Source organism: Mustelus asterias, chromosome 26 (genome assembly GCF_964213995.1).
Source record: "Mustelus asterias chromosome 26, sMusAst1.hap1.1, whole genome shotgun sequence".
NCBI classification, from domain to species: domain Eukaryota; kingdom Metazoa; phylum Chordata; class Chondrichthyes; order Carcharhiniformes; family Triakidae; genus Mustelus; species Mustelus asterias.
Window position 1 is genome coordinate 41,923,540 of NC_135826.1, and position 25,959 is coordinate 41,949,498.

At 43.7% G+C, this 25,959-nt stretch overlaps 1 protein-coding gene across 2 annotated transcripts in view; it reads right to left on the reverse strand.

The window, feature by feature from the left end:
- Nucleotides 1-25,959, reverse strand: part of LOC144479630 (hippocampus abundant transcript 1 protein-like) — a 72,827-nt gene that overhangs the window by 12,914 nt on the left and 33,954 nt on the right. The window contains exons 2-11 of one of the 2 annotated variants that reach the window (XM_078198592.1): nt 25,795-25,884; nt 24,301-24,363; nt 20,981-21,108; nt 19,920-20,034; nt 15,404-15,622; nt 13,927-14,040; nt 10,901-10,972; nt 10,578-10,690; nt 2,042-2,139; nt 559-725 (exon numbers count right to left, since the gene is read on the reverse strand). In XM_078198592.1, coding sequence (XP_078054718.1) covers nt 559-725; nt 2,042-2,139; nt 10,578-10,690; nt 10,901-10,972; nt 13,927-14,040; nt 15,404-15,622; nt 19,920-20,034; nt 20,981-21,108; nt 24,301-24,363; nt 25,795-25,884 — 1,179 coding nt within the window. Of the gene's footprint in view, nt 1-558; nt 726-2,041; nt 2,140-10,577; nt 10,691-10,900; nt 10,973-13,926; nt 14,041-15,403; nt 15,623-19,919; nt 20,035-20,980; nt 21,109-24,300; nt 24,364-25,794; nt 25,891-25,959 lie in introns of both variants that reach the window. The other variant, XM_078198591.1, reaches the window with a different exon arrangement.

Genomic DNA, 25,959 nt, shown 5'->3' on the forward strand with positions numbered 1-25,959 from the left:
GTATTGTAGTAATTAACCTGACAGCGGAAATAGTTCTAGTGCCCAAAATTGAACATAGTACTCCAGCTGATCTTAACCAGTGCTTTCTAAAAGCTTAGCATAACTTTTTTGACTTTTGTACACTATTCCTCAATCTATAAAGCCAAGGATCCCATTATGGGTGGCCCGGTGGCACAGTGGTTAGCACTGCTGCCTCTCAGCGCCAGGGACCCAGGTTCAATTCCCGGCTTGGGTCAGTGTCTGCGTGGAGTTTGCACGTTCACCCTGTGTCGGCGTGGGTTTCCTCCGGGTGCTCCAGTTTCCTCCCACATTCCAAAAATGTGCGGGTTAGATGGATTGGCCATGCTAAATTGCCCCTTAGTGTCAGGGGGACTGGCTAGGCTAAATGCATGGGGTTATGGAGATAGGGATTGTGGTCGGTGCAGACTCGATGGGCCAAATGGCCTCCTTCTGCACTGTAGGATTCTATGACAACCTTTTGAAACGGCATTAGGGTATGTTGATTATGCCTCAGGACGGTATGAGAGAGCTGGGCCCACACAAAAATTGTTTCTTTACCTCATCAGTTGGATTCTGCATGTTTCCTTTTGGAACTTTGCCTGGGTTATCAACATCTCCCATTTCATTCAACTCCACATGAAAAAGGTAGAATACAAATCCATACAGTGCTGGACCAAGGCCATTGCAGAGTCCACGAATTCCAGTGATCATTCCTTGCACAACCCCTGTAGGAAAAGGGAAAGGCCATCTCAAATGTAAATCCTCTTATTGAAGGCTTCACATTCTAACTATTGTTAATTAATCAAGGATTGAGCAGATGAGGGTGAACTGAGTTTAATTATATTTGAACAATGGAAACTCTTCCAGAATTGCACATGCCAATCACTTAGTCCCTCCAAAACGTCCTCTGAATACCAGAGCTTTACTGGGAGGGAAATGGCTCCCCAAATGACTGTGGCTCTACCTCACCCAAGTGAGGGCATGGGAAAGTGCTGACAGCTGTAGCTGTTCATCTTTCCGCTTTCCAACACTTGCCGTATTTGGCTTTAGTATTCATTGCCGAGTCTGAACGGCTGAGAGTTATCACAGCTCACACACATGTATGCATGCACACATATACAATGGTTACCTATAAGACATAGGAGCAGAATTAGGCCACTCGGCCCATCGAGTCTGCTCCTTCATTTAATCGTGGCTGATATTTTTCTCATACCCATTCTCCTGCCTTTTCCCCATAACCCCTTATCCCCTCATTAATCAAGGACCAACTATCTCTGTCTTAAAGACACCCAATGACCTGGCCTCCACAGCCTTCTGCGGCAAAGAGTTCCACAGATTCACCATTCTCTGGCTGAAGAAATTCCTCCTCATCTCTGTTTTAAAGGATCGTCCCTTTAGCCTGAGGTTGTGCCCTCTGGATCTAGTTTTTCCTACTAGTGGAAACATCCTCTCCACGTCCACTCTATCCAGGCCTCACAGTATCCTGTAAGTTTCAATAAGATCCCCCCTCATCCTTCTAAACTCCAAGAGTACAGACCCAGAGTCCTCAACTGTTCCTCATACGACAAGCTCTTCATTCCAGGGATCATTCTTGTGAACCTCCTCTGGACCCTTTAAGGCCAGCAGATCCTTCCTTAGATAGCCTGATAGCCATTTGAAATCAGAGCTTTGACTGATACCTTCCTTCACCAACTCACCTCTGTCCCATCCCATAGGCATCAATACCAATTGTAGTGATGCTGAGATCAGTTTATGCACTAAAGTCATTTGACCAGAGACCTGCTGGTCTGTGTGGCTTTAGATTATTGGCTCAGTGATCCTCCAATCAGAAATCGTACAGGAAATAGCATTTCACATTCACCCAAAAACTCAGTGGGAACTTGGAAATAGGAGCATCAAACCCACCCTTTAGCAGCAGCTTATAACATTCTGACAATGGCTCTCCTGTTATTTAGTCTGCAATTCTTGGGAGAGTTCAAAATCATTTTGTCCCTGTTATACATGGGGTGTGTGGTCCTAGGAGAAGGAGGAAACAGCCTACCTTGCTGATCTGGATCAGCATTCCGGGAAACCAGGGCACTGACCGCTGGGAAGGTGATGCTGGACATGGCGGCCACAGCTCCTGCTGCCCACATCATCCTGTAGGATCAACACAAAAACTGGTCAGTGCCAATGTATCAATGGACAACACTCATTCTCCAAGATATGTTCAATAGTTCGAACACCTGACAGTTCAGCAACAATGTGAACCCTTGAAAATGCAAGTGCACCACTGGAATAAGGATTTGATTCATTGTCACATACTTGGAATATATTCTGATAATGTAATTATCAATTCTGTGTGGCCAATTCTGGTCGCCACATTACCAGAAAGATGTGGAGGCTTTGGAGAGGGTACAGAAAAGATTTGTCAGGATGTTGCCTGGTATGGAGGGCATTAGCTATGAGGAGAGGTTGGAGAAACTTGGTTTGTTCTCATTGGGACGACGGAGATTGAGGGGGCGACCTGAAAGAAGTCTACAAGATTATAAGGGGCATGGACAGAGTGGATAGTCAGAAGTTTTTGCCCAGGGTGGAAGAGTCAATTACTATGGGGCATAGGTTTAAGGTGCGAGGGGCAAGGTTTAAAGGAGATGTACGAGGCAAATCTTTTGCACAGAGGGTGGCGAGTGCCTGGAACTCGCTGCCGGGGGAGGTAGTGGAAGCAGATACGATAGTGAGTTTTAAGGGGCGTCTGGACAAATACATGAATTAGGATGAGAATAGAGGGATATGGTCCTCGGAGGGGTAGGGGGTTTTAGTTCAGTCGGGCAGCATGGTTGGTGCAGGCTTGGAGGGCCGAAGGGCCTGTTCCTGTGCTGTAATTTTCTCTGTTCTTTTGTATTAGTATACAGTGAAAAGTATTGTTTCTCGCGTGCTTTACAGACAGAGCATACCGTTCATAGAGGAAAGGAAAGGAGAGAGTGCAAAATATAGTGCTACAGAAGCTGGTTTCAGGGATGTAAGCACATGGCGCCAGTTCTCATTGCATTGTGCAAATACACCTTCATTAATGCTACTGAACCTGCGTGTGAACGTGAAACAATAAAGCAACAGGGAGCATCGATATTTGTTAAAAACTTTTATATCGTTCCCAGTGTGGGAAATAGACAGCATAAAAAGACCTATTCAAACTCCAGCAAGTCAACCTTACAACATAGAATTATGGGTTTATAGATTCGATACATATCATTGACTGGGACTGACAGCTTTGCAACTGGTGTGAAAACATTTTGATTGACATTGTTAAAAATAACCAACCACTCATTTAAAGGGATTTGCAAGCTTTGCTGTTATCATTAAAAATATAACTAATTTTCCCCAAAATTGGCTGCTTCGCATGCAGTGAGTGAGCATAATTTAGGCACACTCATTTGTTCTAGTTACTTTGTTTAGTTTGCTGTACTTTATTACGAATTTCATACAGACAGCTGGGACTGCAACCAGCTGAGTTTATATGCAGGCAGCCATAACTTGCCATATAACACCTTGGGGTTTTTAAGTTGCCGTGGCACATAGAAACATAGAAAACTACAGCACAAAACAGACCCTTCGGCCCCACAAGTTGTGCCGAACATATCCCTACCTTTTAGGCCTACCTATAACCCTCCATCCTATTAAGTCCCATGTACTCATCCAGGAGTCTCTTAAAAGACCCGATTGAGTTTGCCTCCACCACCACTGACGGCAGCCGATTCCACTCGCCCACCATCCTCTGTGAAAAACTTTCCCCTAACATTTCCCCTGTACCTACCCCCCAGCACCTTAAACCTGTGTCTTCTCGTAGCAGCCATTTCCACCCTGGGAAAAAGCCTCAGAGTCCACCCGATCTATGCCTCTCAACATCTTATATACCTCTATTAGGTCTCCTCTCATCCTACGTCTCTCCAAGGAGAAAAGACCGAGCTCCCTCAGCCTATCCTCATAAGGCATGCCACTCAATCCAGGCAACATCCTTGTAAATCTCCTCTGCACCATTTCAATCTTTTCCACATCCTTCCTGTAATGAGGCGACCAGAACTGAGCACAGTACTCCAAGTGGGGTCTGGCGAGGGTCTTATATAGCTGCATCATCATCCCCGGACTCCTAAACTCAATCCCTCAATTGATAAAGGCCAGCACATCATACGCCTTAACCACCTCCTCCACCTGCGGGGCCGATTTTAGAGTCCTATGGACCCAGACCCCCAAGGTCCTTCTGATCCTCTACCGTACTAAGAGTCTTTCCCTTTATATTGTACTCCTTCATCCCATTCGACCTGCCAAAATGGACCACTACGCATTTACACATGCTCCAAGGCAGTTTTGCTTCATCGTGTCCTTTGACCTAAAGGAAGAGGGCGAGGAGCAGGTGGCTCTGGCAATGTCAAGAAGTCAGATGTGAAAGTGGATAAAATAGACTGAACTGTGGTTACACTTCAATTAGGCTGCAGGCCTAATTAGCTTGCTGTTAATCTTAGTGTATGTTTTTGTTTTGGCTTCATGTCCAGGAAGGAGCGGAGATGGAGGAGGACTTTTTTTTTATATAATGGGCCATGGTAGGGGTAGCAGTAGTGGAGGAAGTAAAAGGGATGGCACAAACTGAAAACTAATAGCAAATAAATATACTTAACAGTCCACTCGAATCAAAACTAAAAAAACAGTTACTAACAAACTCAAAAAGGAATTCAGGACAAACTTCTTCACCCAGAGAATGATAAGAATGTGGCACTGGCTACTGCAAAGAGTAACTGGGATGCACAGCACAGATACAGTAATGAGGATGCAAAGTCAGCATGAGAGAACATAAGGTTATGCTGATAGGGTGAGGTGAATTAGCACGGAAGGAAATTCACGTGGAGCATAAACATCAGCTTGATCCACACTTTGGGTGCTCCCAATTCCAGGATATCCCGAGGTTGTAAAAGATGCTATATAAACGCAAGAGTCTTTCCTGCAGGTTGGAGTGGGCATGGACTCACAACACAAAGCTACTTACGTAGGCAACATCACCGGGTGCAAAACTGCCCGAGGAACCTAGTAGCTGAAAAAAGACCACGGTCCATCTATTCCCCCTTGTGGCCTAGTCGTCACGATATAATAATGTTGCTGGTGACTAATGTGGTGATATAAACAGGGCCTAGTTTTAAGGCTGATAAATTAAAGAATTGGACATATTGAAATCAAACACAGTCAAACCTCAGGCAGGCCAATTGTACAATACACAAATGTGTCTGGGCCTGAACCATCAACCACCCATCAAAGGTCGTTACACTCTACTTGAGACTTAGCAGGAGATCATGGCACCTCACTGAAATGCTTCAGTCTATTGTTAGAAGCCCAGATCAGGCCAGACTTTCTGTCACCAAGAGTTCCTGTAGAAACCTTATCTGATAACAAGTTCAACAACATGGAGATGGACACCTGGGGGGCGGACCCTGGTGTCCTGTCAGGCAGACATCAAGAAACCCACTGGGTATTGGAACCCCCTCCTGGGACCTCATTGGCCGGAAGCCAGAGAAGTTTCTGGAAAGGCAAGCAGGCTGAGGATAAAGGGACACACTCAGAGGCACACTGCAGCAAAGACTCGACAAGGGAGGCAGTTGTGACCATTTGGAAGGCTGACCAGAGAAGGAAGAAGCTGCCATCGAGACTCACCTTCGTGACGACAGACCAGAGGGACTCAGAGAATCGGGCCTGCAGTTTAACCAAGCCATCTTTACGGGTAGTATAGTTGAATCTGGGGGTATCCTCTTGTTTTATGTGGGTAATTTAAGGGTTAATAGTGTTATTATTAATAAACTTGTTGAACCTTAACTTGTGTTTGTCCTTTGTCCACCTTGCAAATAAGGGCACCAGGGTAAAACCTTGGAGTAAGTAAACTGGTTGAAAGTATTTGAGAATTAACAGGTACAACACTAATCATAGCAATCAATTGCTGTGCCTTAATGGCGCAATTACAGATGTTGAGGGCCAAAGCACCTGGATTATTGGTGGCTGGGGGAAAGAGGGGGGCATTGTGGTAAATGCTTTAATCTGTTACTAACAGTGCTGTATCAGATCTAGGATTAGTTGTTGCTGCCACTGGGTGTTTATAATGGCCAAAGCTTTCATTTCCTTCCCCAAAACACAGCGAATTGAGGTGCAGAAAAGACACCAAGAGAAAAACAATGTGAATCTGTTCTGCTTTAATTTATTCTGTTTCATTCCACTTGCAGCCTGTGCAGAGACAGCCGCTCTCACTGCCAGCCTGCACCACAACATTGCAACACAGTGGAGTTTACTTGGCGTTGTTAATGTTTCATTGGTACAGGTTCCAATTGAGAACTGGTAAACTGATTACTCTGCAAAGGGTTTCCTGGTAATGTTAGCAACTGGTTTGTTCCGGCAGCAACTGGACTCGGAGCTGTTTTTACTTCATTGTCTCCTTTCGAGTATTTTAATATTTGCTCCTGTGCGGGAAAGCAACACATGGTGCCTCTGAAATTCTACTCAAAATAAACAGTTTTTAAAATACGTTAGTGCCACTATTTACTTTCTTGATAAAACGTTAGGTGCCCTATGGTACTCTCTCCTAATCAACCATTTTTCATACCCCAGCCACTCACTGAAGGAGACATCACACACACAAGCCGCCAACTCAATGTCCACTCACACTAATGGGGTCATTGGATACCACTCAGGAGCAGAAATCCAGTCTTGCTTTCCCCTTAACAGTCTCGCTAAAGCCTAATCCTAGTTCCTCTGTACTTTTCCCAGGGAAGGTCAGTTAACTTAAAAGGAGCAGACATTAAAACTGGGACCTTCCTGCTCTGATGACAGAAGGCTGCTTTAGTGACTGGAAGCCAGTGTCCAGCGGCGTACCACAGGGATCTGTGTTGGGCCCCCATTATTCATTGATGACTATGTGCGGGGGTAGGATTAGTAAGTTTGCAGATGACACAAAGGTTGGATGGGTGGTTAACAGTGAGGCTGAGTGCCTTGGGCTACAAGAAGATATAGACGGAATGGTCAAATGGGCAGATAACTGGCAAATGGAATTTAACCCTGAAAAGTGAGATAATACACTTTGGAAGGAGTAACTTGATAAGGAAGTATTCAATGAATGGCAGGACACTAGGAAGTTCTGTGGAACAAAGGGACCTTGATGTGTTTATCCACAGATCTCTGAAAGCGGAAGGGCATGTTATCTGGTGATGAAAAGGCATTTGGGACACTTACCTTTATCAGTCGAGGCATAAATTAAAAAAGTAGGGAAGTCACGTTGGAGTTGTACAGAACTTTGGTGAGGCCACAGCTGCAGTAGTGTGTGCCGTTTTGGCCGCCACATTATCAGAAGATGTGATTGTGCTGGAGGGGGCGCAGAGGACAGTCACCAAGATGCTGTCGAGGATGGAATATTTAAGTTTTGAAGAGAGGTTGGGTAGACTTGGTTTGTTTTCGTTGGAGCAGAGAAGACTGAGGGACGACCTGATCGAGGTGTACAGGATTATGAGAGATAGGGACAGAGTGGATGAGGAGCAGCTGTCCCCCTTAGTTGAAGGGTCAGTCACGAGGGGACATAGGTGAGGGGCAGGAGGTTTAGGGGGATGTGAGGAAAAACTATTTTTTTTAATCAGGGGGTGGTGACGTCTGGAATGCGCTGCCTGGGAGAGTGGTAGAGGCGGGTTGCCTCACATCCTTTAAAAAGTACCTGGATGAGCACTTGGCACATCATAACATTCAGGGCTATGGGCCAAGTGCAAATGGGATTAGGTGCGTGTTCAGGTGTTTCTAATGTGTTGTGTGGACTCAATGGGCCAAAGGACCTCTTCTGCGCTGTTTGATTTTAAGAGACTTACCCACCCGCTCCTTTGCACCTAATGCTAGAAACCCTCATCACTCTCGAGGCAAACACCCATAGAATATTTTTCCCACTCATTTTCAGATATTAAATCATACTGCACAAGATGTGACCATTCAATGCCTGCACCAACTACTAGAAAAGGTTAATCCAATGAGGTCCATTCACCTGGTTTCTTTCCTCATAACCCTGAAAATTCTCCTGTTTCAAGTATTTATCAACTCACTTTTGAAAGTTATTACTGAATCTGCTTCCACCATCCTGTTGAGCCAGAATCGGATTAGATGCATCCAAGGATACTGAGAGATGAGAGGGTGGACATTGCAGAGGCACTGGCCATAACTTTTCCTTTGATTCAGGGATGGTCCCAGAGGACTGGAGAATTGCAAACGTTGCACTCTTGTTCAAAAAAGGGTTTTAAAATTAGCCCAGCAACTACAGGTCAGTCAGTTTAACCTTGGTGGTGAGAAAATTCAAGACAAAATTAAGTCACTTGGGCAAATGCTGGTTAAGGAAAGCCAGATAGGATTTGTTTTGAGAAAATGCTGTTTAACTCAACTTGCTCGAGTTTTCTGATGAGGCGCGAGAGTTGAGGGTAATGCTGTTGATGTGGCACACTTGGACTTCCAAAAGGCATTTTATAAAGTACCAATTTGTCTGCAAAATGGAGCTCATGTAATAAAAGGGACAGTAATATCATGGATACAAAATTAGCCGAGTGGCAGGAAACTGAAAACAGTTGTTTTTCAGCTGGAGGTGGTTTATCATGGAATTCCCCTGGGGTCAGTGTTAAAACCCCTGGTTTTCCTGATATATATTAATGGCCTAAACCTTAGTGCAGAGGGCACAATTTCAAAATTTGCAGATCAGATAAAGCTTGGAAAGATTGTGAGCTGAAAGGAGGATAACGTAGAACTTACATCATATACAGGTTGGTGTAATGGGCGGGCAAGTGGCAGATGAAATTCAATGCAGAAAGTTTGATTTATTGCCACATGTATTAGCATAGTGAAAAATATTGTTTCTTGCGCACTATACAGACAAAGCATACTGTTCATAGAGAAGGAAACGAGAGAGTGCAGAATGTAGCGTTACAGTCATAGCTAGGGTGTAGAGAAAGATCAACTTAACGTGAGATAGGTCCATTCAAAAGTCTGATGGCAGCAGGGAAGAAGCTGTTCTTGAGTCGGTTGGTACGTGAGCTCAGACTTTTGTATCTTTTCCTGATGGAAGGCGGCGGAAGAGAGAATGTCTGGGGTGCGTGGGGTCCTTAATTATACTGGCTTTGCCGAAGCAGCGTTGAGAGATGATGAATTTTGTTGGGAAGAACACGGAAAGACACAGAAAACAAAGGGTACAATTCTAAAGGAAGAGCAGGAGCCATTGAAGGTGGCAGGGCAAATTAAGAGGTTGATCAAGTTTATGTCATCCTGAACTTTATCAATAGGGACACAGAATGCAAAAGAAAGGGAATTATGTTAAACTTGCATACAACACTGGTTTGACCTCAACCAGAGTAAGAGTCCAGTTCTGGGAAAACTTTAGAAAGAATGTGAATGCATTAGAGATGGTGCGGAAAAGATTCACAAGAATTCACTCGCAACGAGGAACCTTGGTTACATAAATAGATTGGCGAAGTTGGGACTGTTCGCCTTGGAAAAGAGAAGGTCGAGGGGAGATTTGATAAAGGTATCCAAAATCAGGAGGGATCAGGACAGACTAAGTAGGGGGAAGCTATTTACATAGGCAAAAGGATAGAGAAACAAAGAGCATAGAGTTAAGGTACAGGTAACTGGTAAAAGAAGCAAAGGAGACATGAAAATAAAAACCTTTTCATGCAGCGAGTGGTCAGGATCTGGAACGCGCTGCCTTAGTGTGTGGAGGCAGCAAGTTGGATTCTTATCTGAAAAGGAAGAATACGCAGGGCGACAGGGCTGTGGCGGGAAGTGGCTCTGGGTAAATTACTTCTTCAGTGAACCAGCAGAGACACAATGAGCTAAATGGCTGCCTCGTGTGCTGTAACCATTCCATGATTCTACTGAATATCTCCTTAACCTTTCCTGTTCCAAAGTGAAAAATTGAAACTTGTCTAGTTTTTCCACATAACCACTGATATTATAATAAGTGGAATGATACAAGAGGCTATCATCTGGTCAATTGAGCCTGCATTGGTTTGAAGAGCTATTCATTAGCTCCCCACGCTTCCTGCACAATCCCACAATCTCCTCTCCACTCTTTCCTTACAGCATTGTACAATTTATATTTTAACCCTTAAAAAGCCCCTCTGATTGCCATGGAAACCAAAACAAGTAAAACTGGAAATTATTTGCATCTTAAAGGCATCCTCCACTGAAAAAAATGCTGATTTATAAACAGGACATTAAAAGCTGCCCGAGTGTGTAGAACTTTGGGACAAGTCAGGATAAAGAGTCAGCTATTTAGGACCAAGACAAGAAATTTCTTCACTCGGGGGAAGGTGATCCTTGGAATTCTCCCAAAAGGCAGTGAATGTTCAGTCGTTGGGTTTATTTGAGGCTAAGATCGATAGATTTTTGGACTGGAGGGGAATCAAAGGATTCATGGTCACCCAGGAAAATGGAGTGGAGGTCCAAGATCACCCATGGTTTTATCAATGACGGAGCAGGTTTGACGGACTGTATCGCCTTCTCCTATTTCTTATTTTTGAGTGATCCTTCAAAAGGAAACACACACTTACCAGGGCTGAGACCCAAAGCCGTACCAAGCCAGCTGGAGAATTTGGAAGCCGAGGCCCAGGAGGATGGTGTTCTTATGCCCTATGGACCTCATCAGGATACCAAGTACCACGGTCTGCAAACCAAATACGAGTGAAATGAATGTCTGGTAAAGGAAATAAATACATGCTGGAAAAACTCAGTTGGCATCAGCATATAATCCTCATTTCCGCCAACTCCACATTCTGTCATTTGTTGATGGATTTAACTACAGTATTCTCACAGCTGACTCGCTCTAAGCATATCACACTTAAAATATTCCTATTTTACGTAGGTAAGCACTTACTTGAGCTAAAATGGAAAGGATTCCCACAACTGCAATAAAGGCAGCTACAGTTTCTGAGGAAAATCCAATTACCTAGAGAACACAAAAATCACACAATAAATAGGAGAATTAATATTTTAAATACACACATGTACCTTAAAATGTTTGCAGCTCTGAAACAGGCCAGTCCAACAGGTCATTGGCTGTGTTAATGCTCCACAAGCCTCCTCTCACCCATCTCCATCTAACCCCATTAACACATCCTTTCATTCCTTTCTCTCTCATGCACTTATCTGGTTTCCTCTTAAAAGCATCTGTGCTGTTCACCACAATGGCCCGTGGTAGCGACTTTTGACTTTTAACCACCACGTGGAATAACTTTGCAGGTGATTCTGCAATCATAATACCATTCAAGAGAGCTCAGTGCTCTGTCAGCAGAGGCTGAGCCAACAGGAGTTAGAGCTCAATGGTGCTGGGGAGCTGAATTCACATCAGATGAGGTGTGCTGATCCAGAGTGGTTATGGATTCTAAGCTCAGACCATCAAGCACTCCAGCCTACTACACGGAGGATTTCATTTCTTCATCTTTATAAATTAAACGTTTAAATCTTCCAGAGTCCAGAAAGACTGAGGCCAACTGTCCCCATATTGCATCCACCTTTTATGTTCACCTGAACAAGCAAATGGGCTCACACTAGAAAGACACATCTGCTAATGGAGCACATACACCCTTCAGTCCTGTACAGCAATGTCAGCCCGGATTCATAGAGTCACAGAGGTTTACAGGATGGAAACAGGCCCTTCGGCCCAACTTGTCCATGCCGCCCTTTTTGTTAAACCCCTAAGCTAGTCCCAATTGCCCACATTTGGCCCATATCCCTCTACACCCTTCTTATTGCATATGCAAAGAGGGTACTTGAACCCACAAACCTCTGACTTGGAAGTGAATGCGCGATCCACTGAGCCAAGCCAACGTAAAAGGAGGGAAAACAAAGACTGCTTGTGATCAGATTGACAGGAGACAAGCTAGCAGCAGTATTAAAAGAACAGCTATGCTGCAAAGGGATCCCAGTATGTTGGAGCTGCACTGTTAATGAAACAATAAGAAATTCCACATAACAAATGTCAAGAACATTGATTTGGACATGTTTCGAGGAATCCTGATTTAGAACGCATTGAATCCAGCTCAAATTTATTGCTCTAGAATTTTGAAACAGCCAGTTTTACTACTTCTGGTCCCCAAACTATTCCCAAATCACCAACAAATTGGCAACTATTTAGATGGTAAAGATATATTGATCCATAAAACATGTAGGTGGAGAAACTTCAACCCAACTGCATTGCCTCAACTCCCATACAGATTGTAACCTTCCACCGGAGGGATTTTACTCACTTGCTCAGTGTCTGTTTCCTACCAGGCCATCATTTCCCCAACCAGGAGGATAAGATCTGCTCCACTACCTCCCAGCCCAAGCTCTCCAGCTGCAATCCCCATGATGGCCAAATTGTTCCAAACATTGATCGCTATGCCCGCTCTCCAACATCACAGCTCAAATCCTGCAGCCAAAAGCATCCCCTCCAGCACATATAGCCAATAGCCTCTGGCATGAAAACTAACTCTCTTAACTCATACCTTTAATGCAGCAAAACATTTCAAAACAAGTCTCAGAGCCGATGGACTGGAAGCATGATCAATGAAAAGCACACTTGTTAAACTTGGGCATATACAAACCAGTTCTCATCCTGAGGGACGAGGCCTCTGGGCAAATTAACTTGGAGCCTAAACTCACTCCAGGTATTTTGAAGTAGACTTTTTTTTTCATTCATGGGACATGGGCGTCGCTGACTGGCCAACATTTATTGCCCATCCCTAGTTGGCCTTGGAGGGCAGTTGAAAGTCAACCACATTGCTGTGACTCTGGAGTCACATGTAGGTCAGACCAGGTAAGAAAGGCAGATTTCCTTCCCTAAAGGACATTAGTGAACCAGATGGGTTTTTCCGACAATCGACAATGGTTTCATGGTCATAGTAGATTCTTAATTCCAGATGCTTTCATTGAATTCAGATTCCAGCGTCTGACGTGGCGGGTTACAAAATGGATTCAATGGATGAAACATTGACAATGCAGCAGCTTTGGAACACACAGTTTATGTTCTAACTCTACGAGACTGCATGCAATTTGCTTTCCTCCACTGAGTGTATCTGATTTCCTCCACTCATCAGTGAATGGGAGCATGTGTGTACAGACCAGTTATCTTTCCCAGCAGAGGGAAAGACAAGCAGAGGATAAAGCAGTAACAACATAAAACCATAAGACATAGGAGCAGAAGTAGGCCATTTGGCCTATCAATCTGCTCCATCATTCAATGAGATCACGACCGATCTGATCTTCTCTGGACTGCCTCCAATGGCAATGTATCTTTCTAGATAAGGAAAGTATTCCAGGTGTGGCCTAACTAGTGCCCTGCACAGTTTTAGTAAGATTTCCCTATTTTTATACTCCAGTCCCTTTGAAATAACGGCCAACATTCCATTTGCTTTCCTTATTGTCTGCTTGGTTTACTCTGGCGTAGAATCAGCAGACCAGATCTACACTTTCAGAGAGAAGGGAAATGAGAAAACAATACTTTATTATTTCATGGGACATGGGTGTCGCTGGTACGGCCAACATATGTTACCCATCCCTTGAATGAGTGGCTTAAGAGTTAAGCAACTTGCTGGTCTGGAGTCACATGCAGGCCAGACCAGGTATGGATGTCAGATTTCCTTCCCTAAAGAACATTAGCGAACCAGCTGTTTTTTTACGACAATCGACAATGGTTTCATGGTCTTCATTAGACTTTTGATTCCAGCATTTTATTTAATTCAAATTCCATAATCTGCCGTGGTGGGGTTTGACCCCAGGTCTCTGGATTACTAGTCCAGTGACAACACCACTGCCTCCCCAGAGAGCAAGGAGAGACAGTAAAGCAATCTGTCAGTAAACTATTAGCATTCGCTTCAAAGATAACATAACAGATTTAAAATTTTCACAGGGCCATTTTACCTGTCTGAGATAAAGAAAGAAGCTGGAATACTGGCCTGCTTCAGGCAGGTAAGAGAGAAACACTGTAATACAGATCAGGAGAACTGTTGAATCTTGACCCACTTTCTTCAGAGACTGAAATAAGATGGATAGAGAGAAAGATACATTAATGAAAACAGCAAACTGAGAGAAGTCCCTTCAAAGGACATCCGTGCATGATTATTCAACAATTTAAAAATCGGAGAAGCAGGATATTACATATCTCAATTTCAATCAAAGAAATCAGCATCCAAAGACAATGTTATCCAATTGAAATTTTATATTCATGTTGATGATACTTCAGTGATGTTTACGATAAGTACAGTTAATGCTTAATTACTACCCACCACACATCACTGAGCATCATCTGCAAGAGGTTCAAGGCTGCCACATGAGCTCTCCCAATGACAAATGCACTGGTCAGATTGGGACTGAGTTAAGCAGACCATGCAAGAGCCAGGTTTAATCCCTTGGTCTGACCAATTAGCTACAATAATCAGGGATCCCTGGGTGGAGGACGGGATTCCTGCCAAAATAGTATTCAGTCAGCCATGCTGGAAAGTGAATCTAAACTGCAGTTTTTAAAGTTCAAAGTTTATTTATTAGTGTCACAAGTAGGCTTACATTAACACTGCAGTGAAGTTACTGTGAAAAGTCCCTCGTCGCCACACTCCTGCACCTGTTTGGGTGCACTGAGGGAGAATTTAGCACGGCCAATGCACCCAACCAGCACGTCTTTCGGACTGTGGGAGGAAACCGGAGCACCCGGAGGAAACCCACGCAGACACGGGGAGAACGTGCAAACTCCACACAGACAGTGACCCAAGCCGGGAATCGAACCGGGATCCCTGGCGCTGTGAGGCAGCAGTGCTAACCACTGTGGGAGAAAGGAATGAAGTTTTGACTGGTTTCAAACTCTGTGGTCAAATAGCCTGTTCACATTTAATGTCAAGGTTTACATATGAAGAGCAACCTCTCAAGTTACATCCAGGAGGGCTGTTATAATGTGAAAGCGCAGCCTAGTGTGACGTGCTACCTTCAGGAGAGGAAGGGCTGAAGAGGCCATCAGATCTTTTGGTTGACACTTTAAAAACGTGAAATTCATCAAAGATGATTAAATGAATTCCAGGCCAATGCACACTGAAAACATGGCTAGGAACAGGCATCAAGATTTTTCAAGGTGGGCGAAGATGTGAGAATATGGAGCAGCTCAGACTGAAAATTCCAGGGTAATGTGGCACCAGGGGATGCAGCAAAGCCATGACGGGATTTGTGAATGAGGATGGGAAGCAATGCAATAGGGACAGGGAGCCAGTGGTATAACAGATCTGCACAACCTAATAGGACAGGATGCCAACAATGAAAGTCTGTAATTATAATTAAATAGATCTATCAAAAGCAGGATAAAGAACAATACCAATATATTAGAATGGTCTGGTGAATGAATTCAGTTACTTACTGCAAAAGGGTCTGCTTGTTCCCATGAAATTGGTGCACCCCAGGAAGCAGGCCTCATCTTCTCGGGCAAAGACTCTGGCACAGCCACAAGAATGAAACAGATGTCCAGCAAGGCAATAGCAGTGGCCAAAACTACCACAAGGTTGTCTCCATATGCTCTGGCCAAGTATGCTCCAATGGCTGGACTGGTCACAAGACTAGCTGCAAACGTTGCAGATACCTGTGATTGGGAGAAGAAAAAGTTGACTACTTTCCATTCTCGAGACTTTTTTAAACTGCTGTATCTGAGTAAATTTTGAGCTCATCCAGACTTTCCATTTAAGACACAAGTGCTAGTTACAACACACCTGGGCAGCAACAGCACAGGGTTAGATGCAGAGTAAATCTCCCTGTACGCTATGTCATCAAACACTCCCAGGGCAAGTGCAGCATGAATAAGATAAAGTGTAAAGTTCCCTCGACACTGTCAATTAACATACCTCAGCCCAAAATTTTAAAAAGCCCCCCGCATATTTTTTAAATTCATTCATGGGATGTGGCTGTCGCCGGCCAGGCCAGCATTCATTGCCCATCCCTAATTGTCCTCGTGGAGGTTGTGGTGAGCCGCCTTATTGAAATGGTCTATTTCCAATTGCTCTGTTCAGTTGACATAGGCTCTTACAGTCAGAGGAAAAAAGTCTAAAGTTATCTTATGAGCCTGTAATTTAAACCTGGGTCCAAGAGGCAAAATACTGGTGCATAAAGAAAACATTTACAGTCATCTATTAAATTCGATAAAAATTCTTACTGAGGTACCTTAATGTTTCAATATATCTGAAATTTTGAATCAGGGAGGTTCCTCATTCTCCTAAAACAACTTTCACTTCCAAACAGGTAAAGTTTATCTAACTCCTCAATGCATCCATTTCGTTAGCTCAAAGAAACATTAATAGGGAACAAGAGAAATAGTAAATAATGTACAATTCAAATTGCATGTGTCCATTAAGGGAATATTTCAGAATACTCAGAATAAGTATACTCCTACTATAAAGAAAACATTTTTAAGGGTAGGACCCACCATCCGTGGTTAACTAAAGGAAAGCATCAAACTTAAGGAAAAAGCGCACAAACATGCAAGATGAGTGAGATGATTGGTCAGAATGTAAAGAACAGCAGAGAATGACTAAAAAGTTAATCGGGGAAAAAAAATCAGTACAAGAGGGCTAGAAATGTAAAAACAGAACAAAAGTTTCTACAGGCATTTAAAAAGGAAAAAAGTAAAGTGAGTCTTGGTTCTCTAGAGTGACAATAGGGAGTTAATAGTAGATAAAGAAATGGCGGGTGAAATGAACAAATATTTTGTTCTGTCTTCACTTTAAAAGGAGAAATAAAATCCAGTGATAGCTGTAAACCGAGAGGTGGAAGGGAGAGGGGAGCTGTACTGAGCAAATTGATCGAGCTGTGTGCGGGCTGACAAGTCTCCGGGATCTGACGGGCTTCCCCCTTCAGTCTTAAAAGAAGTGACTGATGAGGTAGCAGATGTGATGGTGTTATTTTTCCAATATTTGCTAGGTTTTGGAAAGGTTCCTTGAGACTGGAAAGTAGCAAATATAACCCCTCTAATGAAGAAGGGAGGGAGGCAGAAAACAGGAAACTATAGGCCAGTTAGATTGATATCTGTCCTGGAGAAGGCAGTAGAATCGATCATTAAGGGCTAGAGAAACTCAAGATAAAGGTGAGGAATCAGCATGGTTTTGTGAAAGGGAAATCATATTTAACCAAATTGTTGGAGTTTTTTGAAGGAGCAACATGTGCTGTGGATAATGGGGAGCCTTAAGACACACTGCACCTGGGTCTCTAGAAGGTATCTGATAAGGTGCCACGTCAAAGGTTATTGCAGAAAATAAAAGCTCCTGGTATTGGGTGGGGGAGGGGGGGCTGTAACATATTAGCATGGATAGAAGGTTGACTGGCTGGCAGAAAACAGAGTATGCATAAATAGGTATTTTTCGGATTGACAGGATGTAACGAGCGGGGTCTGCGCTACTGTCTCAACCTTTTACAATTCACATCAATGACTGGTAAGGAAAGTGAAGGCATGGTAGCTAAATTTTCAGATGACATAGATAGGTAGGAAACAATGTTGTGAAGAGGACGCAAACACTTAGGGTGAGTGAGTGAGCAGAAATCTGGCAGATGCAGTATAATGAGGGAAAATGTGTTGTTTACTTTGACAGGAAGAATAAAAAAAGCAGAGTATCACTTAAACGGAGAACAGCTGCAGAATTCTGAGGTGCAGAGGGATCCAGGTGTTCTAGTGCATGAGTCACAAAAAGCTAATGCATGAATTAGGAAGGCTAATGGAATGCTCTCTTTTATTACAACAGCATTGGTGTGACCACGTCTACTGTGCGTGTAGTTTTGGTCCCCTTATTTAAGAAAGGGTACAAATGCTTTGGAGGTGGTTCAGAACAGGTTAACTAGATTGATACTTGGAATGAGCAGGCTGTCTCACAAGGATAGACTGGACTTGTTTCCACTGGAGTTTTTAAAGAGTGAGGAATGACTTGATTGAATTATGCAAGATTCTGAATGGTCAAGGTGGACATGGAAAGGATGTTTCCACTTGTGGGCAACTCCAGCACGAGGGGGAGCTGTTTTAAAATTAGGGGTCACCCTTTCAGAAAGAGATGAGTAGAATTTTTTCTGAGGGTTGTGTACCTTTGTTCTTTGTTTTCTCAGGCTGGGAGTTCCAAAGAACAAAGGACAGAACAGCACAGGAACAGGCCCTTCAGCCCACCAAGTCTGTGCCGACACAGATGCCTCTCTAATCTAATATTTTCTTGCCTCTACGTGGTCCTCTATTCCCTGCCTATTCGTGTATTTATCCAGATGCCTCTTGAACGTTGTTATAGAATCTATTTCCATCACCTCCTTTGGCAGCGCGTTCCAGGCATTCACCACCCTCTGTGTAAAAAACTTGTCCTTTACATCTCTTTTAAACTTTCTCCTCTCACTTTCAACCTATGCCCCCGAGTAATTGACCCTTCAACCCTGGTTAAAAGACTCTGGCTATCCATTCTATCCAAGCCTGTGATAATCTTGTAAACCTCTACCAGGTTTCCCCCTCATCCTCTGACGCTCCAATGAAAACAATCCAAGTTTGTTCAATCTTTCTTCATAGTCCATTTCCTCCAAATCAGGCAACACCCTGGTAAATCTCTTCTGCACCTTTTCCAATGCATCAACATCCTTCCGGTAGTGTCGCAATCAGAATTGTACACAATACTCCAAATGCAACCTAACCAACGTCTTATACAGCTGCAACATGATTTTCCAATTCCTATATTCAATGCCCCGACCGATGGAGGCCAGCATGCCATACGCCTTCCTGACCACTTTGTCCACCTGAGTTGCCAGCTTCAGGGAACTGTGGATCTGACCGCCTGGATCCCTCTGTATTCTAATATTTCTGAGGGCTCTACCATTTACTGTATATTTTCCTTCTGCAGTAGACCTTCCAAATTGCATCACCTCACATTTACCATCTTTGAGCCCAGGTCTCCAGCTGATTTATATCCTGATGTATCCTCTGACAATCCTCCTCACTATCCGCTACTCCCTCAATTTTTGTATCATCTGCAAATTTACTAATCAGACCACCTACATTTTCCTCCAAATCATTTAAAAGCACCCTTCCACTGCTACTCTCTGCTTTCTATGCTCAAGATGTGGAGATGCCGGCGTTGGACTGGGGTAAACACAGCAAGAAGTTTAACAACACCAGGTTAAAGTCCAATAGGTTTATTTGGTAGCAAAAGCCAGTAGCCTTCGGAGCCTTAAGCCCCTTCTTCAGGTGAGTGGGAATTCTGTTCACAAACAGGGCATATAAAGACACAAACACAAATGCACCCAAGAGCCTCCAAACATAGTCATCTACCAGTTTCACACCTGATTGTATACATGAAACTATTTGTTATTGATCAATGTCTCATCGCGCTGAATGCCTTAAAGTGCTTCACAATCCACGAGCTGTAATGGTCCACAAATGGTCATTAAATTAATGACCAGCTGGTTAGTCATTTGTGTGCTGTCACATTGATGGAGGAATGCTGGCCAGGGCGCCAGGGAGAATTCCCTGCTCATGGAATTATTAACATGCTCAACCAGGTTGGGGCTGGGGTGGGCAGGTGCTGGGGAGGAAACCCTGGTTTAGAATCTCATCCAAAGGATGCCATGTCAGAGAACATAGTATTTCTCCAATATTGCTTTGGACAGTTGACACAGACTACATATTGAAGACAAGCAGGAAGGTGGTTTTGAGGTGGGTCATGTCCCTGCCTCTGAGCTAGAAGCTCTGGGTTTGAGTCCCAGAGCTGAGTTTGAGATGACTCTTGAACAAGTGTTCATTGCTTCAGGAGGTGCAGATGAATCTCCAGTAATAATGATTAGCCAAGGACCCTTGGTGGGTTAAATCCTGAACAAGCCCTCAGAATGGAATAAGATATGTCCTTTTTAGCTCCAGTTTTGAGACTTACAAGTCCATAAGCTGTGCTCCTCTCATGCTCCTGAGTTATATCTGCTACGTAGGCAAATATCACTGAAAACGTGACCGCAAATACTCCAGACATAGAAATCACCGCAAAGTACCACCTGCGGAGGAAAGCACACACAAAAAAACTAAGTTTCAGATTGTTGGAACCCCAAACACAAACCAAGAGTAGAAAAACAGCTGGTTTGGAAATGAATGGCATCTGGATCAGCATATAAGCTGTAAATATACAGGTACATGGAACAACCTTTGCTCAAAGTGTATTAGAGATACTTTGAAGCAGGGCTATGGCTTCTAATTCCCACCCATTGAGCCCTTCTGAGAACATTGGGACTTTGGGTGGGGTACAGAATTGTGTTTAGCGGTTAGTTCCCTTCACTATCTAGACAGACATGCAACACTTAGGGTTCCAGCACTCCAGGTCCAGCTATTTAGCATGTCCCTTCTTGCTGCAGAAAACCAGTTAATTGGCTTAAAGCTCTTTGCACTGTGGGCTTCAATGCCGCCTCAGAAAAGTTTAATTTGACTTATTTTTCAAATCTTATCCTCCTCATTGCTCACATGCTTTCAACGTTGTCTGAACTCACTGGAGAGAATAATCAATTTTACCTGGTTCAACTCGTCAAATCTCTCCACAATTATGAAATCTTCAAACAACTCCAACATTGTTGGCCTTCCCTTGTAACTTAAGCTCTTGATACCCACAATGATCTTGCCACAAGTGGCTAGCCAGGAAACCCCAGCTTTGATGGTGAAAGGCAAGATCAGGAACAAGCTACATAAAAGACTCTGGCATAAACCTGCATCGCGCCACTCTCAAGTGCATCAAGAAGGGAACTTAGATGTCAATCGTAACAATTTGAGGTGCAGGATAAGTTTTGAAAACATACTTTACAATTTTGTTTATTTCCTGAAATCAATGTAAAACAATGATCAGACCTACTGTCACAACGTGGCTTACAATCATGCTACAAGTGTCTCAGACAGATACTTATTTTGTTTTTGCTCTGGTGTAGTAATGTAATGCAGCATCTTGCAGACACTCACCAGGGGCTTATTCTCATGAGAGGAATGGGGGCACAGGTGAAGAACACAGTTAAGAGAAGAAAGGACTTCCTGCCCCAAACATCTGACAAAGCTCCAATCAGAGGAGCGCTGAGAAACGATAATATTCCCTGCGGATCAAAACAAGGCATTAGAAGTAATTAAAATATTTCACACACCGTGTGGTTTAATCAGAGAATTTGATTCTAGATGACGAATAAAAAGATCAAAATGCTGCAAATCTGAAATAGCAAATCTGAAAATGTTGGAAGCGTACACTAGACTTATTGGCAACAGAGTGGAGCAGAGACAGGAAATCCTTCACTAGAACCTGTCCAAAAGCAGTAATACAGCAGGGCAGGCTGAACGTGAAAGATGTGCATGTCCCAACAGTTACTGCTGGGAAGATTTATTGACCTGACCATCTTAGGGGCTTCCAAACAGCTGTAACTACATAAATACTGGAAGTTCCAGAGGGCAACAATTGTATCTCAATTAAGTTTGTATGTATCATCCAGTTCAGCCAACTTCCCGAATAAAATTATTTTTGAAAGCAAGAAAACAATGTGCTGTTGTTAGAGGGGCATCGATAGGAAGCCATTCTTTAAGGCTGATACCACTCTTGTCTTGACCAAAAGACTGAGTAGCTGCACAGTGATATTTCTACTTCTTCACAGAACAAGGGAAATGCAAAGAGAATGGAATTCAAAAATAGGGACTTTACTACAGTTGTGCAGGCCCTTGGTGAGAACATATCTTAAGTATTGTGTGCAGTTTTGGTCTTCTTATTTTAAAAATGGGCATAATTGCATTAGAAGCAGTTCAGAGAAGGTTCACTCGACTGATTCCTCGGATGAGAGGGCTATCCTATGAGGAAAGGTTGGACCAATTGGACTTGTCTCCATTGGCGTTTAGAAGAACGACGGGATTTTATTGAAACAAACAAGTTCCTGAGGGGACTTGACAAAATGGACGTTGAAAGGATGTTTCCCTTTGCAGGGCATCAGAACTAAGGGATACAGTTTAAAAATCAGGAGTCTCCCACTTAAGACGGGGATGAGGATTAAAAAAGTTATTTCAGAAGGTTGCAAGTCTGTGGAATTCTCTTCCCCAGCAAGTGGTGGAAGCTGGCCCACTGAATATTTTCATGACCGAGTTTGATTGATGCCCTTGTCAATCCAGAATTCAAGAGTATAGAGGATAGGAGGGAAAGTGGAGGTTAAGGCCACAATCAGATCAGCCGTGATCTTATTGAATGGTCAAGCAGGACCAAGCGACTGAATGACCTACCTCTGTCTGGTACTTGTGGGGCACAAACATTACTTGCCACTTGTTAGCCCAATCGTGGATATTGTCCAAGTCTTGCTGCATTTAGTTATGAACTGTTCAGTATCTGGGTATTCATGAATGGTGCTGAACACTGTGCAATCATCAGTGAACATCCCACTTCTGACCTTATGATGAAACAATGAAACAGCTGAAGATGGCTGGGCCTAGGGTACTATCCTGAGGAACTCCTGCTGTGATGCCCTGGAACTGAGATTGTTGACCTGCAACAACCGCAACATCTTCCTTTATGCCAGGCATGACTCCAACCAGTTGAGAGTTTGTGACCTTCTGCCAGATTCACCACACCATTGGTCCACGGTGGGAAGTGAACTTGACAGACTGACATGGGAGACTGACTTGAGGGAAGGTTTTCTAATGCACTCCCAAAAGTGGAGTAACACTGCTGGGGACTATCAAAATGACATGTCATTCACTCCAAAGAGCCATTCACCCCACATGTAGTGGCACAAAGTAGCCAGATGATGTATGTCATAACTGAAGGGATGAGAGAGAGAAGCACTTGGAGGTGGTTGACTGTTACATGCGTAATTCAAGGGATATAGAAACATAGAAAAGCTACAACACAATACAGGCCCTTCAGCCCACAAAGTTGTGCCGAACATGTCCCTACCTTAGCGATTACTAGGCTTACCTATAACTCTCTATCTTACGAAGTTCCATGTACTTATCTAAAAGTCTCTTAAAAGACCCTATCGAATCCGCCTCCACCACCGTTGCTGGCAGCCCATCCCACGCACCCACCACCTGAGTGAAAAACTTACCCCTGACATCTCCTCTGTACCTACTCCCCAGCACCTTAAACCTGTGTCCTCTTGTGGCAACCATTTCAGCCCTGGGAAAAAGCCTCTGACTATCCATTCGATCAATACCTCTCAACATCTTATACAACCTCTATCAGGTCACCCCTCATCCTTCGTCTCTCCAAGGAGAAAATGCCGAGCTCACTCAACCTATCCTCATAAGGCATGCCACCCAACCCAGGCAACATCCTTGTAAATCTCCTCTGCACCCTTTCTATGGCTTCCACATCCTTCCTGCAACATTATCTCACGACTCCTAAACTCAATTCCTCAATTGATGAAGGCCAGTACCCCATACGCCTTCTTAACCACAGCCTCAACCTACACAGCTGCTTTGAGCGTCCTATGAACTCGAACCCCAAGATCCTTCTGATCTTCCATTCTGCCAAGAGTCCTACCATTATTATATTCCGCCATTCTATTTGACCTGCCAAAATGAACCACCTCACACTTACCTGGGTTGAACTCCATCTGCCACTTCTCCGCCCAGTCTTGCATCCTATCAATGTCTCGCTGCAACTTCTGACATCCCCCCCACACTATCCACAACACCGCCAACCTTTGTGTCATCGGCAAACTTACCAACCCATCCCTCCACTTCCTCATCCAGGTCATTTATAAAAATCACAAAGAGTAAGGGTCCCAGAACAGATCCCTGGGACACTCCACTGGTGACCGACCTCCATGCAGAATATGACCCATCTATAACCACTCTTTGCCTTCTGTGCGCAAGCCAGTTCTGGATCCACAAAGCAATGTCCCCTTGGATCCCATGCCCCCTCACTTTCTCAATAAGCCTTGCATTCAGCACATTATAAGTGGTTAGTCCACTTAGCTGGAGTGTATTAATTGGTGCTTTTGTGAGCTAAACAAACTGCTGAAATGGCACAGTGCAAGACAAACCATCTGAAAGAATCAAGGCTTAAACATTAAGCCCCCTTCCTCTTCCACACTCCTGAATCTGCAGAGTTCTTTCACCATTTTCTTTCATTCATTTCCCACATGCTTATTTTCTACTACTTCCAAAAAAAAAATTGCAACTTTACACATGCAAGCCAACAAAAAGCTGATGCTGGTTCTTTAAATAAGGCGAGATGTCTGATCTCAAATTAGCCATTTAAGTCAAACAGAACATTGACATGTTTTGCTTTCAGTGCAATTGCATTTTCTTACCTTCACCCCATGAATAAGTCCATTCATTAGAAACGTGTGCTGAGGGAATGTCTGATGCAAAACCTAAGGAAAACTAAATGTTATCTCATGAAGGTATAATGCTGGGTTGCAGAGGCACATTACTTTGATAAGTCACTTTACACTGTGCTGCTGCTACAGTCTGACAACACATGGGCCTCTTGCAGCCAGCAGCAAAATCAATATATCTTTGCCACATCTGGTGATGATACGAGCTGCACATGACTTGTATAAGTAAGTGTATTTATTAGTCACAAGTAGGCTTACATTAACACTGCAATGAAGTTACTGTGAAAATTCCCTAGTCGCCACACTCCGGCACCTGTTCGGGTTACACTGAGGGAGAAGTTAGCATGGCCAGTGCACCTAAACAGCACGTCTTTCGGACTGTGGGAGGAAACCGGAGCACCCGGAGGAAACCCACGCAGACTGGTTAGGTGCATTGACCCAAGCAGGCGCCGGAGTGTGGCGACTAGGAGAATTTCACAGTAACTTCATTGCAATGTTAATGTAAGCCTACTTGTGACTAATAAATAAATAAACCCGTAAACCATTTTTTAAACAGACACAGGGAGAACGTGCGAACTCCACACAGACAGTGACCCAAGCTGCGAATCGAATACGGGTCCCTGGCGCTGTGAGGCAGCAATGCTAACCACTGTGTCACCGTGCCGCCCCATCAGTATATCAGAAGCAGATGGCACTTGTGTAATGTATTTTTCTTTCATAGCGAAGATAGGAGCCGGAGCATTCCTATTCTCAAGGTTTTACTCTACGACGTGCATACACAGATTTTAGGGGTCAGGGTGACGCAAGGCAAAACATCCAAATTGTAACAGTTTTTTCAAAATATTCCCCGAGTATTTAAACCCCCTCAAATCCACTGTGAACTATCTCCTCTCGTTATCTTTCTTGAAGAACTGTTTGAAAATTGTTTGTTGAGGAATCCAACTGAGTGGACCACAAAAATTTGCGTCTTCATCCTGAACAATACTTTCAATGCATTTCAGCAGGGATCACTGAACAGTGGTAGGATCTTGAGCTGCAGGTTTTGCTGCTTTGTCGGCTGATGCATAGTGCTGAGGGATTCAAAAAATGTGCAGTTGCACTGTAGCAATTTAGCTAGAATAGTGCTTAAAACAAAATGAATAATAAGTCTGGGGTACAATTCTGCAGGGACTGATAGCCCATCAGTAGTTACACAACCAACTATTTTTCCCGAGACAGTCTGGTCAGTGAATACTAGCTCATTACTTGTGCATATTTCAGCAACAGTCAAGTTGTGGCACAGCGATCAGTGGCATGACTTCTCCAAGGATGCCAACAGCTCTCCATCTCAGCTGAGAAACTAGTAATGGAACATTGGACTTGCCAAAGGCACAAGGCTTAGTTAACACCCTGTTGAGAATTTTTGCACTGAACCATGCAATGGGAATCACCATTTAAAGAAAGACAAATGGTAAACATTGTACTCACAGTTAACATAGGAGTTGTCAGCAATCCCCAAGCAAAGAACTCCAAAAAGATGACAATCACTGCATGGTAAACACTTGGTTCACCTATCCCCTGCGGCTGGAAACAAAGAAAAACAAATCAATCCAAAGAAACACCATAATTTTCATAACCCTTAGTTGGAGAGTA